This window comes from Leucoraja erinacea, chromosome 2 (assembly GCF_028641065.1).
Source record: "Leucoraja erinacea ecotype New England chromosome 2, Leri_hhj_1, whole genome shotgun sequence".
Classification (NCBI taxonomy): domain Eukaryota; kingdom Metazoa; phylum Chordata; class Chondrichthyes; order Rajiformes; family Rajidae; genus Leucoraja; species Leucoraja erinaceus.
The window spans coordinates 54687113-54705775 of NC_073378.1; the positions used below are offsets into that span (position 1 = coordinate 54687113).

Genomic DNA, 18663 nt, shown 5'->3' on the forward strand with positions numbered 1-18663 from the left:
TCATTTTTACACTACGCATACTCACACATATTCACGCAACTGATAAGATATTGAATATATCACAAGGCACAAATCATACATTGTAGTACAGTTCTTAAAGCTACAGTTACCATTATATACAGTACACTGCTCTCCCCTTAGAAAGTAAAATAACTTGTAAATTGGACAAACAAGAATCATTTTAGATATTTAGAATATTTAGAATTTCTAAATATTTTAGAGTTAGAATAATTCTGATGACTGGTCTATGCACTCTTTCTGATCTCCTGAGTAATTTAGGGGGAATGTCAGGTTGTGGTTCCAAAGGAGAGTCAAGTTCAGGATCATTTATCTTTGTCTCGACTTTCTTTGGAGATTCTGATTTTCCATCTGAAATTGGATTAATGGCAAAGTCTGACAGATCTGCTTCTTTCCCTATGCTTTGCTCTTGTTCATCCCTTGCTGGGATCATATGGTTTCTGTGCACACTTCTGACATCCTCCAACTTTGACCAAGTACCTCCTGGTACCACACACTTCAACTACTGTTCCCACCTCCCATTTGTTTGCTTTGTAAGGGGGCTGAGAACACAAACCTGATCATGTGTATTGAACCTAAGTTTTTTTTCTTCAACCATAATGACGTTTCTGATCAGATTGTTTGTTCTTCAACTTGGAATACAGATTTCCAGTCCAGCTTCAGTAAGCGGACCCAATTTTTGCCCATCAACGTTGGCCTATTGACATAACTTGAGAATATTGACAACTTCAAAGTCTTTCAGGCAAGTGTTGTACATCACGTACAACAAATGTTAACAAAATAGAGAGAGTACAGAGGAGATTTATTAGAATGTTGCCTGGGTTTCAGTAACTAAGTTACAGAGAAAGGTTGAACAAGTTAGGTCTTTAATCTTTGGAGAGCAGAAGGTTAAGGGGGGACTTGATAGAGGTCTTTAAAATGATGAGAGGGATAGACAGAGTTGACGTGGATACGCTTTTCCCATTGAGAGTAGGGAAGATTCAAACAAGAGGACATGACTTGAGAATTAAGGGACTGAAGTTTAGGGGTAACATGAGGGGGAACTTCTTTACTCAGAGAGTGGTATCTGTGTGGAATGAGCTTCCAGTGAAGGTGGTGGTGGAGGCAGGTTTGATTTTATCATTTAAAAATAAATTGGATAGGTATATGGACGGGAAAGGAATGGAGGGTTATGGTCTGAGTGCAGGTATATGGGACTAGGGGAAAATAAGTGTTCGGCACGGACTTGAAGGGCCGAGATGGGCTGCTTTCCGTGCTGCAATTGTTATATGGTTATATTACAAACTCTCTCTCCACATGTCTCCAATACTTCTCCAGAGTGCGTTTTCAGTTGAACATTTGTTTCTGTGATCGGCATGTTGCTAAACTTGGATTCATAAGTGTCTTTGCTTATAATTGTGCAATCAGCAGCAGTATCAATACACATAGTAATGTATTGATTGTTCACTTTGACCTTTGTCTGAAAGGCTTCCTTTCCAGACCCGCCATTCGTAGTATAGATGCTGTACTTTCCAAGATCATTACTCTCTGAGTGTTCTTCGAGGTTGTGAATCCCACGTATTTGGTTTTGTCGAGCCTTTTGTTTTGTTTTGTCTGATGATGGTGCTCTGCATGCTGATGCAATGTGTCCTTTCTGTTGTCAGTTGGAGTTCTTGAACTGGCACTTATTTGCTTCGTGTTGACCATTGCATCGATAGCACGTATTTACGCTTTTCCCAGAACTTCCCAGTCTTGTCATGCTGGTGTTCTGGAATTGCATTTTGACTGATGACTCTGCCAGCACGTGTTGGTCGAAACTCATGTGCACTTTGACATGCCATCGCCATGGCCAAGGCAGTTTTGCATGCCAAATCAAAGATAAGGGCTGGTGTGTTCAGTAATGTTGATTGGATTCGCTCATCCAGCATTCCACATACAAATCTATCACGCAAAGCTCGATCCAGAAATGTCGCAAAATTGCAGTGTAGAGACAACTTTTTCAATGAGATAATGTACTCACCCACAGTATCACTAGACTACAGGTTTCTTGTGTGAAATTAGTAACTTTCTGCAATCTCTATGGGCTTAGGGTTGAAGTGAGCATCATGTTTTGAAAGAACAAACTGTTCTCAATGCACCAACTCCGAAGATCTCTCTACAAGAATTCGAATTCTACCTTACAGGCATAACTTCAATATGAAATTCTGTATTTGGAAATTTGATTCTGCAAATCTAGACTCGTTCTCGAACTCCTAGTTTTAGTGCTTATCGAATCAAACTAAAATTTCCCAATTAAATTCTCGAATGGACTAGAGTATTCCCAGCCAATCTATACTCTGACCACCGAGCCCAGTACCTTTACGAGATTCCTCGTCTATCACTTCAGAAAGAGACGTGGATATCTTTACGCAGACACCCCTCTCTGCTCGGCACTGAGGATTCAGTGCCTAGCCTCTTCGCGTTGGCAGTTGTCGATGCAGATTTTCAGAGCGCACCTTTCCAATCCGTGCTCCTGGCAAAGATAGATCAATACGGTGGTCAGCCCTATGTTTCAATACCCCACCAATTGGATACCAAATCTAACCTTGGGAAACCACTCACCCAATGAAGCTCGTCAGGCTCTCGTTAAAGCAGCTACAGACTGCCAACTATGACCAGGTTTTGGGCCACTCCACGCCCTGTTTTATGGGCCCCTAACCCAAAGGAGTGCTAACCACCCCCCATGCTTGCTATACTCTGTTCTAATGATCTCGATTAGACCCTTTCCCAAGCTCGCGAATTATCGATCCGCTCCGACTAACAAAGTGTAGAAAATCGCACAGTGGGCCTGATTTCTGCACGCGATCGAAACAGCTCAACACCTTTGATCGCAAACTTGTGTTTGGGGGTCTGTTGAGATCCCGGACGAACTGCCAAAGTAAATTGCTCGTTCTAAGCTTCTCCCCAGTCTAATTTCAATCAAAAATCACTTGCACATCTGAACTTTATTTTGACAAAACACAATTACAGTTCAATTACTATACGTAACCACTGCGGGTTTAATCCTCGTATCTGCCTGATCAAGCCCTCTAGGCCCCGCTCAAACAGAGACACTCCAGAAGGTCACACAGTCCCAATGCCTCTCCCATAAGATGAATGCAGGACCTCGTGGCTGCAGACTTTTATAGGTCCCCGGACCTCGAGGGGCCGAACCACATGGGGTGGTCTCTTTACAATCCAATTACAGATATCATAGAAACATAGAAACATAGAAAATAGGTGCAGGAGTAGGCCATTTGGCCCTTCGAGCCTGCACCGCCATTCAATATGATCATGGCTGATCATCCAACTCGGTACCCTGTTCCTGCCTTCTCTGCATACCCCCTGATCCCTATAGCCACAAGGGCCACATCAAACTCCCTCTTAAATATAGCCAATGAACTGACCTCAACTACCTTCTGTGGCAGAGAATTCCAGAGATTCACCACGCTCTGTGTGAAAAAAGTTTTCCTCATCTCGGTCCTAAGAGATTTCCCCCTTATCCTTAAACTATGAACCCCTTGTTCTGGACTTCCCCAACATCGGGAACAATCTTCCTGCATCTAGCCTGTCCAACCCCTTAAGAATTTTGTAAGTTTCTATAAGATCCCCCCTCAATCTTCTAAATTCTAGCGAGTACAACCCAAGTCTATCCAGTCTTTCTTCATATGAAAGTACTGACATCCCAGGAATCAGTCTGGTTGAACCTTCTCTGTACTCCCTCTATGGCAAGAATGTATTTCCTCAGATTAGGAGACCAAAACTGTACGCAATACTGCAGGTGTGGTCTCACCTAGACCCTGTACAACTGCAGTAGAACCTCCCTGCTCCTATACTCAAATCCTTTTGCTATGAATGCTAACATAACATTCGACTTCTTCACTGACTGCTGCACCTGCATGCCTACGTTTAATGACTGGTGTACCATGACACCCAGGTCTCGTTGCATCTCCCCCTTTCCTAATCGGCCACCATTCAGATAATAATCTACTTTCCTGTTTTTATGGATAACCTCACATTTATATCGATTAACCCCATACATGACAGACATTTCCCTAACCCAATAATACAGTGGCTAATACATAAATTCAAACAGTGTTTCTCAGAGGAAACGAACATCGCAACATTTGCCCAGATATGTAAGAAAACCAGACACAGCTCAATACCTCATCCAATCACCATTCAGTAAAGCAAAGCTTTGCAACACTATTTACAATTATTTACAAAGTGTATGTCTGGTTTGCATTCAACCGATCCATTCTTTGCATTTTGCACCTAATTATCAGGATCTGCAGATGTTCCCATTCTCTTCCTATAGCTCAGATCTAGGCTCTAAGCCTATGGTTGTACTTACTACATTTCAACTTTTGAAATACTAAATTATATCACGTAAAGGCCTGTCACACAGTTCCCTTAAAATATCAGACACAAAAGACAAAATGGTTTCCTTAATTGTACAATCTTCTGAACTAAAGATGCCCTGGATAAACTCAAAAGTTAATAATCCTGCAAAAATAAAAGGAAATATTGATACTTTGTCTCACTTCTCTGTGGCTCAAAGATTAGATCTGGCAATAAGTAGAGAAATAAAATATATTTCCATTTATTTCCAGACATTTACAATAAAACCAAGGGAGGCAAACTATACAACCATTAAGAGGATAAGTTATCAAGTAGGACAGAATGGGTTTCAGAGTTAAAATTATTCCAATATTCAAGATAATATGTAAATATTGAGAACCACCAATCAATGAGTTTTTAATATTGATAATCATAAAGTATTTGAATTATTACTAAAAGATGGGATGGGATGAAAAAATAATTCGAAGAGAGCCTTTAACTAATATGCTCTCTTTGATGAGGCCTATTAAAATAATATAACAGACCAGAATATTAGAATGGATTTTATATTCTTGAAATGTTAAAATGTCCTTGATTTTAGATCCAAGACCCCATAATTGGTGGGCAACACAGTTGCATTTCAAACTGCATGTTAAAAACATATTGAAGGTTATAGCACACTGACACAAATTAAATGCTAAATGGATGTTGATGCTTACAACTGGGAAGCTGTGCCTATTGGTAGGAGAACTAAGACTGGAATGTAAAAGAAAAATGAGAGTGGTGTTGTAAAAGTGGTGAGGTACAGGGTTTTATTGGGGTGGGGGTTGGGGGGGGGGGGGGGGGGGGGGGTGTATGGACTGTTGTGAATCTAAATATCTACAAGTAACAATGCTGCTGATCAAAATATATTTTTCCAATAATTACAAGTAACAATAAGACCTAATAGATCCTTAAGGGCCTGTCCCACTTAGCCGACTTTTTCAGCGACAGCCGGAAAATAGACTGTCGCCACATGGTTGCGGGGTGTATTGTCGTGAACGGTCTCCTCAAGTGTCATAACTTTTTTTTTGTCGCCGCTGGTTTTTGACATGTTCAAAATCTTTCGGCGACAGTGGGCTTGACATTGCCTGCCGTAGGTGCTGTCGTAGGTTGTCACTAGGATGACGCCAGGTGACGTTGGTTGTCGCTGGGTGATGACCTCGGTGAACTCCATTGGGGTCAACCTACGTGAACCGGTAACAGTACTGGTGTCAAGAGAAGTCTTCAGTTGTCTTAATTTATCGCTGACAGGGTCTTAGCTTGTCGTAGATTGTCGCAGGTGGAGGTAGGTTGACTTTGGGTGTTGTACGTTGTCACCTGTGTGGTCTAAGGTTGTCGTAGGTGTCGTTGTGGTTGTCGTAGGTGTGGTCGGACGTGTACGTCCCAAGTCACGAGGAATTGTGTCTCCGGTTAACGTAGATTGTCGTAGATTGACGTCAACTAGGTGGTAACTTGTGGTAGACATTGTCGTGGGGTGGGCTCATTTCAGCATCCCGCTACGACTGTGTCTGTTGCCGGCAGTCACCTAAAAAATCGCCAAAGTGGGACAGGCCCTTTAAGAACATGCAAAGCACAGAGATTAGTTTATTAAGTGGAATAAAATTCAAAATCAAGAAATGTAGGCCTGGCCACTGCATACTTGGAGTAGTGTTTTTATGTCTCTGTTCAATAACAAGGGTATGTTCGCATTGAGAAAACATTGAACGATGATACCAAAACAAAGAGAGTACAACCATCAGGAAGATTGAAAACATTTTCTAGATTGGTAAGAAGCTGAAAAGTTAAAATTTCGAAAGTGTTTACAAATTTGTGGAGGTGCAAAAGATATTGTCAATTACACGCGTGTCAAAGATGGGATCATGAATATAAAGCAGACACAATTAAACCCAATGACAATTCAGCAACAAGATGGTTTGTAACACACAGTGTGGATCTGAATCCATCCTACTGGCAGGCACTAAATGTGATTCATATCCATGGCTACATTGCTCCACTTCGCTTCCAAAAATTAGCTTCATTGAAATCAATGGAGCCATTGTTCGGCTGAGAATGGATTTCTAGATACTGGGCCTTGCTATTCCATGACAGAAATAGTTTAATCTAATTTGCTGAGGTGAATTTAAATAGAATACGAGTATGGAACATAAACAAGAGCATTTGCCAGATGTAAATTCTACATGATATTATGCATGGGGTGTTATAAACATATCTAAAATGTTAAAGGCAAAGTGGTAGTAAAGTGGTGACCAAACCAGAAACAACCACCGGGGTGGTATATCGGTAGAGCTACTGCCGTACAGTGCAAGAGCTGTCTTCAATCCTGACTTTGGGTGCTTATCTGCACGGAGTTTTTACGTTCTCCCTATGTCCTGCGTGGGTTTTCTTCAAGATCTTCGGTTTCCCCCCAAACTCGAAAGACGTACAGGTTTGCAGGTTAATTGGCTTGGTATAAGTATAAATTGTCCCTAGTGTGTGTAGGATAGTGTTAATGTGTGGGGATTGTTTGTCGGTGCAGACTCGGTGGGCCGAAGGGCCTGTTTACGCGCTGTATCTCCAAACTAAACTAAACTAAACTAACCACATAACCTAGCGAGTTAACACCGATGTTTCTTCAACAAAAGCAAAATGGCAAATAATTAGTGCAAATTGAGAGTCATTCCTCACTTTTCTGAAGAAAAACATAAAATAGCCTTGCACTGCCATGAAATAGTCTTAATATGAAGGGGTGTAGCACATGGCTTATTTATTTTGGATGTTGTTAAACTACAATTTTGCGTGTGACATTAAGAAGCGATGTTTCAGATTGTACTTTGTGTCTAAAAATTTGAACTAAAAACAAAATTTCTGGAAATAATCAGCAGGTCAGACAGCATCTGTAGAGAGAGAAACAGAGTTAAACCCCTGTCTCACGGTGCGAGTCCACCCACGAGTGATCACGAGTTTAAAACAAATCAAACTTGTGGTAATCACATAGATAGATATAGATAGATATGCCATTTATTGTCACTATACATGTACAATGAAATTAAAAGCAGCTCAGACTCAGTGCATACATATAATTTAGTACAAAAAACAAGAAACAGAAAACAAGACAAAGGGGGGGGGATAGGTGCACAATTCTGCGGCGCTATATACATATCTATAAAGGCAAAATAGTGAAGGATGAATAGGTAGTATTCTTAGGCAGATGTTTAAAGATTATATTAAATATTTAAAAAAAAATAATAATTTAATGTTAAAAATTACAGTTACAATACACATTACAGTTCCAAATTTCAGTACGTGGATAGAATAGATGGAAGTCCGGGTGTTGGGCTGTGAAGTCAGTGCATGTGTAAATTTAGAGTTGTTATGACTTTCGGAAAACAACTATTCCTGAGTCTATTTGTTCTAGATTTGATGCACCTATAGCGCTTTCCAGAGGGCAGCAGGTCGAACAGTCCAAACGCAGGATGGGAGCTGTCCTTGATGATATTCTTTGCCCTGCTAAGGCAGCTGGAGGTGTAAATATCCATCAGGGAGGGGAGAGGGCAACCAATGATCTTCTGAAGCCTCTCCTTGTCTGCCAAGGTGCAGCTGCCGTACCATGCTGTAATGCAGTATGTCAGCAGGCTCTCGATGGACGAGCGGTAGAAGGTCAGCAGCAGGTTCATCATGTTGAAAGATTTTCACAAGTTAACAAGTTTCCTGAGTACCTGCCGTTAGCGTTACGAGTTCCGATGTTCCTGCTACGTTAATTCTACGTGATTAACACAAGTTTGATTTGTTTTAAACTCGGGATCACTCGCGGATGGACTCACACTGTTTGACAGGGCCGTTAATATTTCAGTCTAAAAAAGACACAACATACTGGAGTAGCTCTGGGTCAGACAGCATATCTGGAGGACATCGATACGTGATGTTTTGGGTTGCACTTTGTGTCTTTTTTTGTAAACTATTATCTAAAGTTCCTCGTGTTTCAGGCTGATGACCTTGCATCATGTCCTTTGAGAAATTCTTGTGAACTGTCATTGACCTCAAAGATTAATGCCCCTGTCCCACTTAGGAAACCTGAATGGAAACCTCTGGTTGCCGGAGGTTGCAGGTGGTTGCCAGAGGTTGCAGGTAGTGGAAGCAGGTAGGGAGACTGACAAAAACCTCCAGGAACCGCACGGAAATCGTGGGTGGGGCGCAAAGTCTCCAGAGATTTCCGTTCAGGTTTCCTAAGTGGGACAGAGGCATAACTGTTTCTCTCTCCACTGAAGCTTAGTGCTTGCAGCAGTTTTGCTATCTTGATTTCAGAATATCCAGTGCATGCAGTTTTTTGCTTTGAAAGAACTTTTTTAATTTAGCCACAAATGTAATGTAAGAAACACATCAGTCAACTTGTGGGAAGCAAAGTCTGACCTACATTAGTCAGGACATCCAGAATGTCTTTGAAATGTCTCAGTGGGTGCTTTGACAAAAACCTCCTCTGATTAATGTCCCCTCTGACAATGCAGCTCTCTCCTGCAGTTTAAATGGGATAACGAGCTAGAAATTTGCACAGATTTCCGGGAAGAGATGAATCTATTACTTTTTATTCAGTTATTTATTTATATGCCTGTTCCGTTGAGTTACTCCAGCTTTTTGAGTATCTTTGGTGTAAACCAGTATCTGCAGTTCTTTCCTACACTTTTTATTCAGTGGCAGGGGTGTCACCCTACAGCAGGTCAAAGGTGCGCAGTAGATATAAAATGGAGGTGAAGAAAGAGTGGATTTGCATTATATTTGTACAAGGTTGTATGTGTCTCCTTATCTGACGCTGATGTTTCCTTTCCACTTTGTCTTTCAGGGTAATTTGAGTTTCTCTTGCGTAGAATCTCATGCCATCCCTGTCTTTTTCAATAGCAGCAGCTATTTGGAACTGCCCGGACGTATAAACCAAGATTTATTTTCTGTCAGCTTTATGTTTCGGACGTGGAATCCCAACAGTTTGCTCTTATTCAGTAAACTCACTGCAGGTTATGGAACAGTGGAGGTTGACCTCAGTGAAGGAAAAGTCAGCATTAACATAAGCATCAATCAGACGAAGATGAACAGCATTGAAATCTCAGCAGGTATGTGATGGGGCAAAAGTGAGGATAAATGAAAAGTTCCATTGAGTTTTGGGGGGACAATGCAAATATTCATTTTAAGATGTAATGTGAGGAACATCAAAGCAACTTTTTTTAAGAATTCACAATTTAAAGTTATTTTTAGGCATTGTTGATTTTTTACAAATATATCAGAAGTGTTAATTGTAAGGGTGTACTTTAGGCAAATGTCTGATCATGACATTGTGAAGCAGCAGAGAGTTTCCATCCACAACCAATGCTCCAAGAATCCTAAAATTACCTGGAGCCACAATTGTATTTAATAAAGTTAAACAGTCAGGAGAATGGGGTTCTGAGGGAAAGATAGATTAACCATGATTGAATGTTGGAGTAGACTCGATGGGCCCAATGGCCTAATTCTGTACCTTTAACTTATGGTCTTACAAACAATCAGGTTTTATAACTGACACAGTCCCATTGGCCTGCGTTCGACCCAACTATCCATATACTTAAACGTCTGATCTTGGATGTGTATTTATTTGTGTGTGTTGTGTGTTTGTGTATAATCGCATCTTCTCGAAAAAACAACGCGCTAACGGTAACATTTTAAAATATTTCGGTAGAGATTTTTCTCGTGGAGTCTGAAATTGCCTTATCTGAAAATGTTATGCTTTATTTTTCGAGTTATTACTGAAAATGTTAAAAAATCTGACAAAACTTTGAATTTAAAAACGACTGTCTTTCGCTGATGTCATTACATTGGGTCTGCGTGCCCTTCTTCCTCATGCTGCGAGTGACGAGCAAGTCGGGCACGCCCCGCCGCCGAGTCCATGTCCCCCTCTCTCTGCCCCCCCCGTTATTCAAGACTCTGTCGGGTCCTCGGGTCGAGTCAGGTCCTCGGGTCGGGTCCACTCTCTCTGCCCTCCCTCTCTCTGCCCTCCCTCTCTCTGCCCTCCCTCCCTCTGCCCTCCCTCTCTCTGCCCTCCCTCTCTCTGCCCTCCCTCTCTCTGTCTCTTTCTGTCTAGTACCATAATATAAATATATACTGGCTTCTTTTGAGGCTGGACAATCTCTGTGGCATTGTGCATAGAGACGTGGCCATTGTTAAAGTCATTGTTTTGTGCAGGATTAGATGGTTCAGTAATAGTTTCAAAATGTTAAACTGTGAGTATTAACATTACACAAAAAATTATTTGTTTGATGATTTCACAGTGGCTTCATTTGGAAGTTCTTAAACTTTACATTTTTCTGCCTGACATTCAGGAAATGGAAAATTCTCCCTAAAATTGCATGAAAATAGATTTCAAAAATCAAGTAAAACAGAACTTGTGACGTACTTTAAATAGGAGAACATTTCAAAGACATGTCTCTTTTAATGTTAGGAGCTGGCTGTGACCCAGAGGATGTGAGGAGGTAAATTAACACTGACAGAAAAATATTTAATAACCGTGGGAGCTTCAGGGATCAACTGAGTCTTTTAATCCAGTATGCACTGTTGGGCTCTGAAACTCCTTGAAATTAGTTCCCAGTTGATGAAATCTATAGTCTAGTTAAATATTAATATCCCCACAAATGAAAGATATGGAAGGAAGCTGAAGAATATTGGAATTAATCAGAGTAGTTTTCCAACTAATACATTTCCAAATGGAGATAAGACTTTGGCCTTTCTGGTGTTCTGCAACCATGCTTTATTTCACAAGTGCCAGAAGCCCTGTTTATAAACATGCTAATCTGGTCTTCTCTGAGGAAAGCCATGTAATCTTTTGAACCCAAGAGCATACACAAGACTTTGGTTCAATGCCTCATCCAAAAGCATGGGCGGAAATCCCGGGGGGAAGGGGGGGGGGGGGACACACACGTCCCCTCCATGTTTTGAGAGGTGTGGGACAATCCCCCTCATGTTTTGTAATCTGGATTTTGAAATTTGGTGGAAAAAAAATCTCTGCTTTCCACGAGACAGTGGGGGTGGGACTGATGATCGAGGGCGCCGATTGGATGAAAGAGATGTCGGTCAGCAGGCAATGGGGGGGGATGAGACTGTGGATAGAGTGTGGTGATTGGAGGAGGGAGACATCCTGGTGGAACAAAGATCATAGAACGGAGCTTGAATCAGCTTGTTTGCGGGGCCTTTCATCGCCCGGCGCGACTTAAAATCGGTCGTGGGATCTTCCATCGCCCCGCGGTCAAATTTCTGCGTCGAGGCGGTTGAGGCAATCGAGGCTCCCAATGTTGAAGCCAATTTTAAGCCACACCAGGCGATGAAAGACCCCGCGAACGGGCCGATTCAAGCCCCACGATTCGGGGCGAAAGAAGCTGCTGTTGCTGGAGTTCGGAGTTGGTCACCAACCAGGTAAGCTCCCTAATTTACCATTCACAGGGCCCACTGAAGCCTCCAAATCTTTGTGCGTGTGTGTCGGTGTGCGCGCGCGGTCACCAAGAAATTGTATCCCCTCATGTTTTCATAGCGATTTCCACCCCTGTCCAAAAGTAATGACACATCCTACAGTGCAGTACCTCCTGACTGGCAGTCTGCATAGATTATGTTCAAAGTACTTCACATGGAGCTTGAACTGTATGAGCTGACAATAGTCAATTACTGAAAATAAGTGTGGTGTTACATGTAAGGTTTGAAATACATTATACTTAGGCTCTATGAATGTTACTCAAACAGCTGAAAATGAAGGCAAAGGGGATTTACCAGGCTCCATGTTTCTTGCACAAAGTAGCATCAAAAACGCAAATCAGGCACTTTATCCTATTGATTGGCAAACAGTGGAATATAAATAAGAGGTGACAATTAAGCTATAGATAGGCACAAAGTGCTGAAGTAACTCAGCGGGTCAGGCAGCATCTCTGGAGATAATTAAACTTTGTAGTTTAATTATCAAGATAATTAATCTTGATCGGTATCTTGGAAAGCAGAGGATTGTTTAAATACTAGAGGGAATTACGGCCAATCCCCAAGGTATGAGATGCACAAAACTAGACAAAAACCCACAAAGGACATACTTGCATCTCCAGCATAATTCACTTCTATGATGCAGAATGGTTTACAGTCTTAGACTTAGAAAATAATCTTGGTTCGTTGTGCAAAACATGCTGTATAGTAGATGATGTGGTTTTAGCCTTCCATCTGAAATTGAACTGAAATGTGGAAGCAGAATGGAATGGAATGAATATCCGGACAATTTAGGGATTAATATAAGTAAATGACATCAATTTATTATTTGTAAAATTAATGTGAAATCAATTGGAGGATACATCAACTACAAGGAAAGCTGTAACTGATATTACTACTGCCATTTTTGACAACTTCTCGACTGATGTAAATATTTCATGAAAGAAATTTAGATGGTGAACAAATTGTACAAAAGTCAGAAAGTGAACCCTCAAGCGTGTGACTAATGCTTGATTTTTCCAGTGACGAAGTCAAGTGGAACTCGGTAAACTTACTCAATTACTTTCTATTCATTCCTGCAAGGAATGATACAAGTTGTATGAAACAAATTTTTGCCATACTGCACCAAAGGAATTGTAAACCAAGCGAGATGTTTCTTTTGTGCATTCGAACTTTATCATTTAAGAATTTCAATCTACCTGGATATCCCAGGGAGAAAGAAACCATTACTTGTTCAGAACATATCTGTTATCCACAGGAGGAAAGTCAATCTCATTTTCAAAAAAATAGTGTGGCACTGATCCCCTGGAGAGAAGTGCAGAGCTTTTCCTTTTGTTACATGGAATTATGAATTATTATCTTCATTTATTGTAATGAAGGGGAACTGTATCAATGCAGGATTTTTCTGTCAGTTCACATACGCAGTTTGCAAACCTGCTCAGTTGTTACTCTTGGCACTTTATAAGCTGTGCTCATGAAAAACAAAAGGCTTACAGAAGCAATCAGGTTAGGGGCCAGATCCTCATGTTGATTTGCTAATATTACAGTGGTTGGTGGGGAGGACATCCACTGAAATTTAAGACACATCTTCTCCCTAGTGATGACCTAAGTATTTTTGATCTCAAAAAGTGTGTCAAGGGAAATTTTTAGAAAGGCAGTAGAGTGTTGCAATGTGACCTTACTGAATACTGAAACAGGTTCATTGGTCATTTGGAAATTACAGTTTCTTCTTCTGTCAATTGGCCAATTTTAACGGATTATATTGTAAATAGAAGACACTAGATTAAAATACCTTTTCAGAAGTTCTCAGGAAATTATATCAATGTGAAGAATTGGTAAAAATATAGGATTTCATACTGTTGTGAAAATGTGTAAACTATTACCCAAACGATATGGCACAGTATTGAAAGTGTAATCTGGAGAAGGCCGCAGCATTCACTTAACTAATTAGTTAGAATTTAGGGTTTAATTATTTTTTAAAAATCAGAGCCTTGGAGCTATACTACATGAAAACAGACCCTTCAGCCCACCCTGTCCATGTTGACCAAGTTGGCATTCTGGGCAAGTCTCATTTACGCGCATTTGGACCATTTCCCTCTAAACCTTTCACATTCATATTTCTATTCTCATTAATTTTCTATGAACCATTGTTGACATCGTTGACATAGTTATTTTTGTCTTGGTGGCAAAATTATCTGTGCTTTAGAGATTCAGATGAAAAGATATTGACTTAAAATATTAATTTGTGTTTCTCAATGATTGGTACTGGCATTGGTTTATTAAAGCCATGTCCCACTGTACGAGTTAATTCCAGGATCTCTCCCGAGTTTAAAAAAAAAAAACTTGTGGTAAGCACAGAGAATAATAATAATAATAATAAATTTTATTTTCGGGCGCCTTTCAAAGTCTCAAGGACACCTTACAAAAAATTAACAGAAGAGAAAAAACATATAGTCGGAGTAAAATAAATAATAAGGACATCTCCAATACACAAATTAAAGACAGAAATCGCTCCAAAGACAAAAAATCAAAAAACACAATGTGAAGAGAGAGCAGCGGCAGCTAAAGCGTGTCAGCGTCCACTCTCCCTTCCGACAGCCATCTTGGACACAGACTAACAAATTAACTTACACACAGGAAAAAATCATCCCCCCACAATGGTTACCACTGTGGGGGAAGGCACAATGTCCAGTCCCCATCCCCAGTTCACCCAAAGTCAGGCCTATTGAGGCCTCCGCTATTGTCTCTATGGAGGCCCGATGTTCCTGGCCGTTCTGGCTGGGTGGTGTTGCCCTGCCGTCGAGAGAGTCCTTTCAGCGGCTGGGCCACCTGGAACGCCCACTTCCTAGCTGGGGACTGCGGCTTCGGAAGCCGACAAGGCCGCGCCGGTTTTGAGCTCCCAGGCTCCCGATGTTGAAGTCGGCGCCGCCCGCTCCGCTCCGCAGACCCGCAGCCCGGAGGTGTTGATCTCGGCGGTCACAGCTCACCGGAGCTCCAGTGGGTCGATCCAGCGCGGGGACCCAGGCAAGGCATCGCCCGCTCCGCTCAGCGATAGCGCTCCAGCGCTGTGCCGCCAACGAAGCCGGGGTGCTGGGCGGTCCCTGCCAGGAAACGGCGCTCCACGCCCGCTGGTAGACCACAAGGAAGGGTCGACGGGGCAGCCCGGAGAGAAAGCTGCCTCACCGACCAGGTAGGGACCTAGAATGAACGTAGCGGGTATGTCGGAGGTCGGGGACATCTCTTAGCGGCTCGTAACGCTAATGGCAGGTACTTGGGCAGACTCGCTAATGGCAGGTAAGCACGGGAAGACTCTTGAAGATTTTTCAACATGTTGAAAATTGTCCACGAGAGCCCCGAGTACTCGGAGATATACGGTAATGACCGTAAATCTCCGAGTTCGAACCATGGCAAACTCGGGAGAGCTCTTGGAATGAACTCGTACCATGGGACAGAGCTTTTACTGTTGATGTCTACCAAGATAGAAACATTGGTTTACATGCTATCCAGCCAAATCAAAACATTCACAGTGCAGAACATAATGTAATGGCTTCAGAGAAAGTGCAGATAAAAAAAGTACAAGGACCAGGTTGGGATATCGGGATTACAGTTTTAACCTTAGTCTTGACAAATAGAGACGCAATGTGCTCGAATAACTCAGCAGGTCAGGCAGCATCTTTTGAGAACATAGATCGGTGTTTTTTTGCGGCGGGACCCTTCTTCAGATTGGGTTCCAACCAAAATTGACCCGCTGAGTTACTTCCGCACTTTGTGCCTTTTAACAAAAATAAACCAGCAACTGCAGTTCCTTGTGTCTCCATAGTTTTAACAACATGGATAATCTATTAAACTGCATAACACTTATTGTTATGAAACGATAAATTATTTACCCAGTTATCATTTGTCCAATTGTATCACTTTCCATTTTAGTTTACTTTAGAGATACAGCATGGAAACAGGCCCTTCGGCCCACTGAGTCCACACTGACCAACAATCACACGTACACTAGTTGTATCTTATCCCACTTTCGCATCCTAGATCAGGGGCAATTTACAGAAGACCATTAACCTACAAACCTGCACATATTTGGAATGTGGGAGAAATTGGAGCACGTGCAAGCTCTGCACAAACAGCACCCTGGGTCTGAGTCGCACCCGGGTTGCTAGCACTATTCTTAGGCAGCGGCTCTACCGCTGCGCCACTGCACTGCCCCTTATTTCTTTTCGAACTTTGCCTTATGAGCAAATTATATTGACCCAAAACCTCCCTGCTCAAGCATTCAGACCAAATCCAAGAAAAATAACCAATCATTCGACAATGGTGGTGAGCCTCAGAGGGCAGTGGGGACATTTGCCAACAATTCATACACTTCAGATGAAGGGAAGTATCTGCGATCTAACAGGTTTTATCTAAATGTCAATGACAATTGAAAATGTTTTTAGAATTTGCCATTTTTTTTTTTCCTGAGAAATTCAATCAAAATTATTCAACCAGTGGCACTGTGCCATCCGTTGTGAGTCAATTAGCTGATGTTTCCATTTGGGAAATCTGCTTTTCGGCATATCTTAAATTAAACACAAATGGCATTTATTTTTTTAAATGCTGAATGAAAGGATTTCCCATATCATTTTTGAGGTGACTGATCACATTGTCTTGCATGCTTAAATGCACAAACACAGTGGATCTTGCAAACATTGTAAGAGGCATTTTTATGTTTTAAAAAATGTTGAGTTTAGCTTACTCTTCCCTGGGGTATAGCTTTTGTTCATTGACTGAAAAGATTGGTCTTTAACTACTGATGATTTAATCTTTTGTCTCTGCGGTGAGCACATTCCAGAAAGGACTGCCCAGACATTAAGTGAGTCAGTTTGTAAGATTGCAGAATTTACTGACGTGAAGAGCTTGTATTCCCTATCAGCAAATTTCACGTCAACAGATATGTTGAGCATCATCTAACACTGATTAAAAAAAAACATTGTGTTTTTCCTTATGAAAGGCTAAGCAGTCTTTATTGTCAACAGATAAACTAGAAAGGAAGAAGAATACTGATGAAGTACATGAAATATTAATCTGCCTGGAGAAGGTATTGTGTAATATAATGTATGATCAAATATTGGAAAGTGCAATTTGCCAAGAACAAATTAAACAATTATTAACGCATCATGCAAGTAATGATATTGTTTATAAACATTTATTAGGAAGGAAAGCAGAGATTTCAATAGTAGAGTCACTTTTTGCTGGAGTAACTAAGTGGGGCAGGCAGCATCACTGGAGGACATAGGCGACGTTTGGGTCCAGACCTTTCTTCAGACTGATTGTTGTAGGGGAGAACAAGCTGGAAAAGAGATGAGGTCGGGACAAAGCCAGGCAATTGACAGGTGGAAACACAGGGAGGGATGTACTGTAGGTGGAAGGGGCAGTGATGGGAGAGATGATAGGGAGAGAAAATAGCAGTGGGATAGTAGGGGAAATGTGTAGACATGAAGGAGAGGGGGAAGTGGCTGTTCCTTAAAATTGAAGAATTCACTGTCCATACTAGTTGGGTTATAAGCTAAACGCGAATATGAGGTGCTGCTACTATAGTTTGCATGTGGCATCGCTCTGTCTCACTGTCTCCAACAATAGATTTATTTAAAATGAAATTAGATTTTTTTGGAGAGAAACCACAAGAGGTCAGAACTGCAGATGCTGGTTTACACCAAGGATAGACACAAAATGCTGGAGTAACTCAACGGGACAGGCAGCATCTCTGGATAGACATTTTTGGTCGAGCCTTTTTCGGACTAAGTGTCAGGGTAGAGGGAGTTACAGAGATAAGGAAGTATAAAAGATCAAAGAGTTGCAGATCAAGGCAAATGTAAAATAGACCATTGTTAGCCAGGAGAAAGTGACAACAAAGCAGACAGAGATACAATGTACTCCTTTGGACAGTCAGACGTGTCGGGGAACTGGGAACTCGTCCCTTCCCACCGCCAGTACTGCATCTCCGTAACTGCAGGAGATGCAATACATGTCCCTATACCTCCCCCCTTGACTCCTCCCAAGGACCCCAACAGTCTTTTCAGATGAGGCAGAGCTTCACTTGCACCTCCTCCAACCTCATCTACTGTATCCACTGTTCCAGGTGTGGGCTTCTATATATTGGCGAGACCAAGCGCAGGTTCAGCGATCGGTTCCCTGAGCAGCTCCGCTCAGTTTGCCTAAACCTACCTGATCTTCCAGTTGCTAAACGCTTTAACTCCCCCTCCCACTCCCACACTAACCTTTCTGTCCTGGGCATCCTCCATTGTCAGAGCGAGGCCCAGTGCAAATCGGAGGAACAGCACCTCATATTTTGCTGGGGCAGCTGAAAACCCAGTCGTATGAATATTGACTTCTCTAACTTCAAGTAACACTTGCTCTCATCCCTCCCCCTTCCCAGTTTTCTAACCAATTGGCCCACCGAGTCCTCGCTGAGGAATGATCACCCGTTCACTAGTTCGATCCTACACACCAGGGATAATTTACAGAAGCCAATTAGCCTACAAACTTGTACATTTTGGAATGTGAGCGGATACCACCCGGAGAAACCCACGCAGTCACAGGCAGAACGTACAAACTCCAATTTCTTTTAGTTGAAATCCTTGGCTGAAAACTGTCACAGTTTCACATGCAGATTTAATTGATCCACAAATGATTTGTGTTTATATCTGTTATTTAACATCCCACCAATCTGTGGAGCATAGTTACTGATATGTAGAGCCAGGATGTTTAGGCACTAAAAAACTCTTAAATAGGCAGGCAAAAAGGCATAATAGAATTACAAAAAAGGCACAA

The 18663-nt window shown here is 41.8% G+C and overlaps 1 protein-coding gene across 2 annotated transcripts in view; it reads left to right on the forward strand.

The window, feature by feature from the left end:
* The window catches only part of LOC129710200 (contactin-associated protein-like 2), a 1639166-nt gene that overhangs the window by 792012 nt on the left and 828491 nt on the right, over positions 1-18663 (forward strand). For both annotated transcript variants that reach the window (XM_055657015.1, XM_055657024.1), the window contains exon 8: positions 9212-9476. In XM_055657015.1, coding sequence (XP_055512990.1) covers positions 9212-9476 — 265 coding nt within the window. The remainder of the gene's footprint in view (positions 1-9211; positions 9477-18663) is intronic.